The 10,117-nt window shown below is 46.7% G+C and overlaps 1 protein-coding gene across 5 annotated transcripts in view; it reads left to right on the forward strand.

Annotated features, from left to right (window-relative positions):
• Window positions 1-7,473, forward strand: part of epb41a (erythrocyte membrane protein band 4.1a) — a 70,197-nt gene extending 62,724 nt beyond the window's left edge. For all 5 annotated transcript variants that reach the window (XM_076302258.1, XM_076302256.1, XM_076302259.1 and 2 more), the window contains one exon: window positions 4,966-7,473. Coding sequence is in view for 3 of the 5 variants with exons in the window: in XM_076302256.1 (XP_076158371.1) it covers window positions 4,966-4,999 (34 nt within the window). In the remaining 2 variants the exon portion in view is untranslated. The remainder of the gene's footprint in view (window positions 1-4,965) is intronic.
• Window positions 7,474-10,117: the final 2,644 nt, after the last annotated feature.

A 10,117-nucleotide genomic window follows, 5' to 3' on the forward strand; every position in this document is an offset into this window, starting at 1 on the left:
AGTGTCCCACTCTGGCAGGGAAGGTATAGCCTATAGTGCTGTGGGCACTCTGGCAGGGAAGGTATAGCCTATAGTGCTGTGGACACTCTGGCAGGGAAGGTATAGCCTATAGTGCTGTGGGCACTCTGGCAGGGAAGGTATAGCCTATAGTGCTGTGGGCACTCTGGCAGGGAAGGTATAGCCTATAGTGCTGTGGGCACTCTGGCAGGGAAGGTATAGCCTATAGTGCTGTGGGCACTCTGGCAGGGAAGGTATAGCCTATAGTGCTGTGGGCACTCTGGCAGGGAAGGTATAGCCTATAGTGCTGTGGACACCGGCGACGACATGAGCCCGGCGCACTCTGCGTTCCACATTGCATTACCAAGACAGCATTGTTCTCAATTACAAGCCAGCACACCAGCACAGGTGGCAGCAGAGTGCAATGCTGGTGTGCGGAGTTCTACTGAGAACAATGAAATATAGTGAAGTAAATGTGGAGCACGGAGTGTGCCACACTCATGCCGGCGCCGGTGTACGTAGCCCTTAAGAGTTTCTGTCATTCTTTATTTGGCCAAAGCAGCTTTTAAGAAGAATGCCTTTGAAACCACACTTTAGAAAGAGATACTGTCAGCGCACATACACTTTATCATTCTTGTGTTTCAAAAGGAGTGAAATTGAAAGGTTGTAACTGAAATAGAATGGCTGTTGAAAGCTTAGTTTTTTTTTGCTAAAAAGCAAGCGATGCTAAAAATTATCATCAAGGCACTACATAACAAGCATTTCCCTCTGATGGGTGTGTACATATCAATGTGTTCATGAACTGGACCTTCTGTTTGATGTTCACTGAATTGACCAAAACATGTTATTTATACCAGCAGGGCTAAGACATGTAAACTCAGTGTAGTGTTGTTCATTTGTCAAGAGTTAGAGAAAAGAGAAGCCATAAGGTTTGATGATGTTCCTCAGAGCCAGCTACATCTGTGTAGACCCTTCAAATGGACTGCTCTCAGAGGGCAGTGTCTGGACCTTCTATTTGGTTTGTTTGTTTCTATTTGGGAGAGTGTGTGAGGTTCTGTGGCATTCCTGTAGTCAGAGAGAGAGAGAGAGAGAGAGAGAGGGAATGAGAGAGAGAGGGGGAGAGAGAGGGAGTGTGAGAGAGAGAGAGTCTGCCTGCCTCCAGCCTGTTGTCTTCTTGGTTTAAATTTACCGTTAACATCTATTCAGTTGACAGAGGCTCTTACCCAAAGTGACTTACAAGTGAGGCACAGTAAATAACAACCCAAGCAACGCTGTATTAAGGAGAAGCCATAAGTCAAATGCGCCAGTACTCAGTCCATCAGTTTCAAAGATTCGTTTCATCAATCTTAGCCTAATGTAAGTGCCACTGGATGTGCAGTGGACAGATGTGTAAGTATCCAGGAAGTGGAAAGGGACAAGAAAGTAGGAAAGTCCAAGCTTGGCTATGTAAAGAGCACTGAGACATTTTCATTTTATATAGTCATGGCACTATATAATTATTTATAAATATTGAATTGAATTGAATTGAATAGAATTGAATGTTTGGAGGGGGAAGGGTTTTACAGCTCAGTCTTAGCTTGCATTTAAAAGCCTGTCTGCATTTCCGCCTCCTCTCCTCCTTTCCTCTTCTCCTCTCCCTCTCCTCTCCTCCTCTCCTCTCCTCTTCTCCTCTCCTCTGCTCCTCTCCCTCTACTATCCTCCTCTCCTCTTCTCCTCTCCTCTGCTCCTCTCCCTCTCCTCTCCTCCTCTCCCTCGTCACATCTCTCGCCACAGACACGCCACCACACACATCAGACGCTCCCACATTAAACACGCTCTTGATGTGCAGCTTCACTAATTAGTATTAGAGAAGTGTTTTTTTTTTTAAAGTAGGCTGCCACGGTGCTGAGATATCTAGAGCGTGATGGCATCCTCTCTTCTCCTCTTCTCCTCATCCTCTCCTCCTCTTCTCTCCTGTCTTCTCCTCTCTTCTTCTCATCTTCTCTACTCTCTCTCTTCCTCTCCTCTCCTCCTCTCCTCCTCTCGTCTCCTCCTCTCCTCTCCTCCCCCTTTGTGCTGGGTACATAGTGGCAGCAGCCATTGAGGAACAGGCCTCCTGTGCACAACAAGCAGGATCTAAGTGGCCCGGAAGACTAAACAGCGTAATGTAAACAACATGGTGGCACTTCCTCATTAACGGAGGAGAGAGATTTACAACAGTGACTGGGGAGCGGGGGGTTGGTAGGGAGGCGGGGAGAGTGTGTGTGTGTGTGTGTGTGTGTGTGTGTGTGTGTGTGTGTTGGTGGAGGGGCTAGTATGAGGCCTTGAGCCAGGCACTGCTGGAGGTTCCCAGTAGGTTGTAGTGGACACACTGGTGTGTGTGTGTGTGTGTGTGAGAGAGAGAGAGAGAGAGAGAGTGTGAGTGAGAGTGTGAGTGAGTGAGTAAATGAAATAGAGAAAGAGAGAGTAATGTGAGAGAGTAATGCGTGCATAAGAGACAGAGTGTGTGTGTGTACGAAGACAGACGTTAGCCTACCCTAGTTAAATAAAGCATGAATAAAGAAACATAAGAACATAAGAGGGGGCAGGTTATAACAGCATTCTGATGCCACACCAGGACGCCTTCCTCTAACAGCCTCCGGAAACCAGCCAGGCAGCTCTGGCATGGGCCTGGCCCAGCACTGGCCCACAGGCGGTCCGGGCTGAGTCAGTATTTGGGAGGCTGTTTGGACGACCTGCTTCTTTTCCGACCCCCCTCTGTGCTCTCTCTCTCTCTCTCTCTCTCTCTCTCTCTCTCTCTCTCTCTCTTCCTCTCTGACTCAGTGTGGGTACTGCATGGGCTGTTAGCTGTTAATCCAGTTAGCTTTGGTGGCAAAGGCGAGAGAGAGAAAGAGAGAGAAGTTGCAGAAAGGAGATGAGAAGAGAGGAAGAGGAGATGAGAAAGGAGCAGAAAATAGAGAGAGGAACAGAAAGAAGAGAGAGAAGAGGAAAGAGAGAACAGGAGAGGAGAGAGGGAAGGAAAGAGAGAACAGGAGAGGAGAGAGGGAAGGAAAGAGAAGGCAAGAGAAAGGAAAGAGAGAGGAGAGGAGGGCAAGGGGAGCCTGTGGAGGCTCAGTGGGCCATGTGTCTTTAATTGTGGCCGTGTTTGTGCAAGGCTCCGTGTGGGCCTGCTGGTGTTTAGCCAGCTGCCAGGGTGGTATGTATACACAGCCCAGACACACACACACACACACACACACATAGCTCCACATACACATACACACACATATGTACACTCACATCCATATGCACCCATACACACATGCATACACACACACACACAAACAAACACATAACTGCACGCATAGATTCACACACACACACACACACACACAAACACACACACACACACACACATACACACACACATATCCATTCACATATATACACATATGGTGATACACACATGCCTACGCACATGCACACAGGCTAGTTCCACTAGATGGATGATAAGTTCCTTCTCTTGTTTCTCTTTTCTCTCCCTCGTTCCTTCTCACTGTTCCTCCATTTAATCTTCTGTTCTCTTTACTTTGGCAGTCTGTTTGCACCAGGACTTTGAATGCATAAAACAGACCCTTTTCCACATAACCACCCACCAAACACACACACACACACACACACACACATACTCATACACCTTCATACACCACAGACACACACACGCACACAGAGAGAGAGAGAGACAGACAGACACACACACTCAGTCATCACTTTCATACACCACAGACACACACACACACACACACTCCCCCTCTTTGTCCACTTTCACTGGCGGTTGTACACATTCTTAAAACGAATGTGTTGAAAACAACACAACTTGAGTTGTTTTTAACATATCTCTGTGTCCAGATTTAAATGTGTTGAAAATAACACAACTTGAGTTGAAAACAACACAACTTTTGTTGTTTTTTAACACATCTCTGTGTCCAGATAGGGACAACAGATTTGTTTTAAGAGTGTACAGTATGTGCTGTTCTCTCCATTTCTCTTCTCTTTACTTTTTTACTCTCCTCATCTCTCCTCTCCCCACCTCTCCATTCTGTCATCTCTTCTCTCCTCTATCCTCTCCTCTCCTCATCTCTCCTCTCCCCCCCCAACTCTCTATTCTGTCATCTCTTCTCTCCTCTATCCTCTCCTCTCCTCATCTCTCCTCTCCCCCCCCCAACTCTCTATTCTGTCATCTCTTCTCTCCTCTATCCTCTCCTCTCCTCATCTCTCCTCTCCCCAACTCTCTATTCTGTCATCTCTTCTCTCCTCTATCCTCTCCTCTCCTCATCTCTCCTCTCCCCCCCCACCTCTCTATTCTGTCATCTCTTCTCTCCTCTATCCTCTCCTCTCCTCTCCTCATCTCTCCTCTCCCCAACTCTCCATTCTGTCATCTCTTCTCTCCTCTATCCTCTCCTCTCCCCAACTCTCCATTCTGTCATCTCTTCTCTCCTCTATCCTCTCCTCTCCTCTCCTCATCTCTCCTCTCCCCCCCCACCTCTCTATTCTGTCATCTCTTCTCTCCTCTATCCTCTCCTCTCCTCATCTCTCCTCTCCCCAACTCTCCATTCTGTCATCTATTCTCTCTTCTCCTCTCTTATCTCCTCTCCTCATCTCTCCTCTCCTCCCCTCAACTCTCCATTTTGTCATCACTTCTCTCCTCTCTTCTCTCCCTTCTCTTCTCTCCTCTTCTCATCTCTCCTCCCCTTACCTCTCCATTTCTCTCTCCTCTTTTCTCATCTCTTTATGCCTCTCCCTTTCTTCTTTTCTCTCCTCTCCTCTCCTCTCTCCACCTCTCTTCTCCTCTCCTCTCCTCTCTCGTCTGATGCCTCCATGGGTGTTTGGTGCAGTGCTGTCCACCCCCGGTGTCTGTGTCACCCCAGCGTGCCAAAACTATTCTTATTTTATGATGCTGCCGCCGATACTCTCCAGCCTTTCTCACCTCGCTGTTCACTCTTCATACAGGGAGCAGGCTGACGACAACCCAGAGGGATCATGAATACCAAGCCAACACACACAATCTCTTACACACACACACACACACACACACACACACACACACACACACTGCCTTCCCTTGGCTTTTACCCCTCTCCCTCACTGATGCTATCACTCCCTTACACTTGGTTACCTCAGAGAGACTCTTCATCTCACGCCCTGACCACTACCCCACTCTTCTTACCATCCCCCTCCCACACACACACACACACACACACACACACACACACATTCTCAAACACACACACACTTACACATACGCATAGTAAGTCACCACCATCTTAACCTCCATCCACCTGCACTGCCATGGATAGCCAACAACCAACCCACTCACCACCTCCCTGACCTCCGGCCTGACCATCCCAGTCTGCTGCTGAGGACAGAGATCCCCTTTCATCCCGGAGGCCGAGGACCTAACCTAGCTTCCTTGGGACTGCAGCCAAACCATGCAACACCCTCATCACCACCCCCTCAATCCCCCCATGACCTTTGACCCCTGGTCAAAGCAACAGTGGCCAGACCCCCAGTATCCCACAATCCCTCTCTCCTCTCCTCTCCTGAACCTCAGCAGACTGACTGCAGACGAATCCCAGATGTCTCCTTGCCAACCTGAGCTGAAGATTCTTTTCTCAATGACAAAAAAAGGGGAAAATATTTTTGGATATTTGTTTCATTTAAAAGAAAAATGATAACATTTATATGAGGGAATTTTACAATGAGGTTTCAAATGGGTTTTGTGCAACTTGATGCCATGATAAAATGATGGACTTTTGAGGAAACTTTTTTTTTTTCTCTATCGAAAAAGACTACCTTTTTTGCATGGCTTTGACGACCAATAGCCAACAGCATTCAGCTATGCTCAGAGGTCTGGTGAACGAGGGCAAAGGATTCTGGGTATTCAATGTCTTTTTATTCTTTTGAAGGTGCAAGGTTTCATAAATCCAAATGTATTTGTTCCATTTTATTGATGACAAAAGTGTAATTTTTGAATTTAATTTTATTTAACTTTAATGTCCTTCTCTATGTGAATGATTATGTCTGTTCGATGGTTTTTGTTGCATAAAAAATGATATGTATTACAGTCAAACATCGGGGGACACAGTACAGTTTTTTTCTCATGTTTTAATTGTACGGCTTATTTTGTTGATGATTCATAGATTTTACGATTTTAGTTGTTGCTGTCGTTGTCCTTGTCATGATGATTCTTGGGTGGGGGGCCGTTCAGAGCCATTTCTCTCTTGGGTTTAGGGGGGCAGTGTAGTGAAACTACATTCTGTTTTATTTCTACATTCAATATTTATTTACAATTTTGTCATTTTTGTGTGTGTACTCAGTATCATAGTTAACCTGCTTTAAAAAATGCAGATATGTATACGTAGTCAGATTTTTTTTTCCATTTTTTTTTAATTAGATGCAACACAACATTCCAGACACCAGCTACAGGCATTATTTGTGTTCATATTTTCTTTGTTTGTTTTAATCATGAAACAATTGCACTGGCAACTTTTCTGCTGTGCAGTCATTTTCAGTGTATTTCTACTTTTCTACCAGAGGGGGCAATGTGCACTCATACACACAAGCAAGGGGACCTGCAGTGCCCACAGATACACCACACTCTGAAAACCCATGCAGATCTGTTAAGGTTCATCCAGATAGGCAGAGGTCATTAACATGAAAGAAAGAGCTATTTTAATAATTAATGTGTATCCACCAATCATTATGTCTCATCAAACATGCAACAGTTAATTGATTTTAATTACTCTTCAGTTCCTTTCCACGTGTTATCTGACTCAGGAACAGGCAGTGGCATTATTTCTGCACCAAAGTCAGGGTAGGATCTCTTCCGAGATCAGTCTTACGGTCGGGGATTGATGTCACAGATCTTGATCGTCCCATTTTGACCTCTGATCTTTGTCAACTAAAAGTGCTGTCAGTGAAGCCTTAGGGGGAGACAGCCAGTAAAGTGTCACGTGATTGGCCAGCCCAGCATCTTCTCTCAGTTTGAGCATGTGCGCGTGTGTGTGTTTGTGTGAGTGCACACTGTCCCCTCCAACCAGCTCCATACTCAGCCAAGAACACCCCACCACCCCCCTGCGCATTAACACTTTGTACATTTCTATTTGAAGAGGGGAAAAACTACAAATCAACAAAACAATACAGACAGAACCAACAAGAAACCTGCTTTTATAGTGCAAATAGTATTCTGTACAGAAAACCAAAGTGTTGTAGGCCTCCCATTGTGTTTGTTTGCACCAACCCCCCTCCCCTCCCTGTGTTTCTGCATTGGTTTGGGTGGAGGAGAGCAGAGGATCGCTGAGGGGTGAAGGGGGATTGTGAGGTCACTTCCTGTCTCTCAGGGTGAGACCTCCGGAACCCCTCTGCTCTTCTCGCCATCGCTGCAAAAGAAAAGAAATGTATAAAGCAAACAGAAAACTGAAAGAGCACCATGCACTGAATAAACACATTTTAGTCACATATGGTTTCCTCGCTGTCTTTGTGACTGGAGCCATCTGCTCTGCTAGGAAGCTGACTTTCCTTCCGTCTGACTGTCTTACCTCCTCTTCTCTCTCTTTCTTTCTGTTTTTTCTATTCTATTCTGTCCCTGTTTGTACCTATATGGGTGTCTGTCTTCTTTTTTTCTTTCTCTTTGCAAAGGACATTTCTCTCTCTAAAGGATGCCATGCTGGCAGTAGTCTGCCACTTTGCCCCACACACATACACAATGCCCCTCCTTCAGGTGTGTGTGTGTGTGTCTGCATGTGCTTTTGTGTGCGTGTTTTTGCTTTTGTGTGTGTGTGAGCAGGTCTGCGCGTTTGTGTGTGTGTACATGCCCGCAAGTGTGTGTGTGCCAGGCGATGGAGCAGATGCCAGGGGAGTGTGAGGCATCCCTGGCATGGGGCCACCGACAGGAGCCCATCTCTGATGAAGAGCGGAGGCACCAGGGCAAAGTGGAGGGAACACAGGTGCTGTGAGGGGTGGAGAGACACGGAGGAGGAGGAGGAAGGGGGGATTAGGAGGGGAGGGGAGACAGTGAGAGATGGGAAAAGAGCGAAGGGAGAGAGCAGACACCCCACCCAGCCCTGAACCCAGGTCTCCGGGGTACTAAACTAAAGTCTTGCAGCTTGACCGCAATGCCAAAGAGCCAGGCTTGTTTGTATGGCGGTCAGAGCACATACTCAACCATAGTCACGGCACTGCATCAAACTGCCCTCTCCTTTGAGAAGCGTGCCTAGGTGCATCACACTGCCCTCTCCTTTGAGAAGCGTGCCTAGGTGCTTCCTGCACACTGGCATCCCTCACGCATCCACCAGCTGCACTTCTCCCATCCCCACACACTACTGCTTAACCCACCTCTGGGGTCCCTCACACAGGAGTCAACCTATCCTGGGGGTCCCTCATACAGCTCACACATTGGGCACACCTCCAATCTATCCCACTTCCGACACCATATGTAGCAAAGAAAAAGAGCAGTGACCCCAGATCTCCGGGGAACTAAACCTGTAGCTTGACCACAATGCTAAAGAGCCAGGCTGGTTGGTATGGCAGGCAGAGCGCATACTCAACTGTAGTTACGGCACTCCGTTGCAGGGCCACATGTGCTGTAGGGTGGAAACAAAAAAAAAAAAACTTTTATCATCAGTAAAAAAAAAGAAACACAAATCAAGACATACTAAATACCCATGAAGTGAAAGGGGAGAGAGAGGAGGATGAAGAAGGGAAGAAAGGAGAAGCAACTGGAGAGTTGTTGTCAGGTGTGGAAAATTAAGAGAGATTGGAGGAGGAATGGTGGTTGGGGGGGGGGGGTTAAAGGTACAGTCAGTGATTGTACCACTCACTGCACCTTTAAGAAGCGTAATTGTTAGGAGGAGAGGAAAGATGGGAAAAACAGATGAGGAGGGGTGGAGGTGTTGATAAAAAGAGATAGCTGTAGAGAGCGAAGAGAGAGATGGGGAATAAGAATGGAGATTGGGGAGGTGGTCATTTAAAAAAGGAGTGATTCCTTTTTAATTGAACACTGTAGAGGGCTGGGGTGGGCATTTTTTGTCTGGGGGAGAAGAGGTGAGGATTCTCAGAGGACGGTAGCCTGGGTGAACCCAGACAAACCTGTTAGCAGTTTTGAATTTGCTCTGCAGGTTGGTCTGAAAACGCCCATTTGAATCACCAAAAGCCCAGGAATGTGTATTGTCTTTGGAATTGAGTAAGCAACTGCATTTAAAACCTTCCAGAGAGATGTGTTTGCTGGTCTTCTGACACGATTTGGTAAGACTTAAATGCACAAATTTATGTTCAATTTCACTGCTGGTATGTGCCTCTGGAAGTCGTAAAACGGGAAGTTCGGGAAAACAGACCTCAATGGCATCCTTTCCAGACCTGCAGAGCAAATTCACATTTCATGGGGGAATTACTTATAAAGAGCAGTGCTTCATATACTTGATTCCTCATCCCATTCCAGTTTACTATCCTTGTACAGAAGTCCTAATAAAAAAGGGAGTGATTGTGGAGAGAGAAGGAGAAGAGGAGTAATGCCCTGGGCTGCTGCTCTAGAGAGAGAGGGAGGCGGATGAGGAGTGATGAGGATGGGAGGGAGGAGGAGTAGTGAGGAACGAGGAGGAGAGGTGAAGGAGTGATAAGCAAGCGGAGGAGGAGGAGAGAGGGAGAGTAGTGAGGAGTAGAGAGGAGGAGGAGGGTTGGCACAGGGGTGTGCTGTCTGGACTGGTCTTGACAGCAGCATCACAGATAACACTACTGCCGTCACACAGAGGACACACACACACATACACACTTTCTCAGAGATCTAATCTCACTCTGCCTCTTACACACACAAACACGCACACACACACACACTAAACAAAGATGTAATCACTTCTCTCAATACAAATATCATAGATGCCATCACTTACATAACTTGTCTTTCAGCAGACAACCCCAAAGATCTTATCACTGACTCACACACACACACACACACGGTGTAGATCATTAGAGATGACCCCACCCCAAAGCTAATGAATCAACTACACAAACATAATATATACCTCGACAGAGCATGTAGATCTGGGCAACATTTTTGGTGTTTATTCAATGTCATTAGGTCTGTGAAACAGGCCAAGGACTTTGTGAA

Source organism: Alosa pseudoharengus, unplaced genomic scaffold, assembly GCF_046254945.1.
Source record: "Alosa pseudoharengus isolate Yale_2024_CS ecotype anadromous, Long Island Sound unplaced genomic scaffold, YU_APseudo_1.1 YU_APseudo_1.1_scf_23, whole genome shotgun sequence".
Taxonomy (NCBI): domain Eukaryota; kingdom Metazoa; phylum Chordata; class Actinopteri; order Clupeiformes; family Clupeidae; genus Alosa; species Alosa pseudoharengus.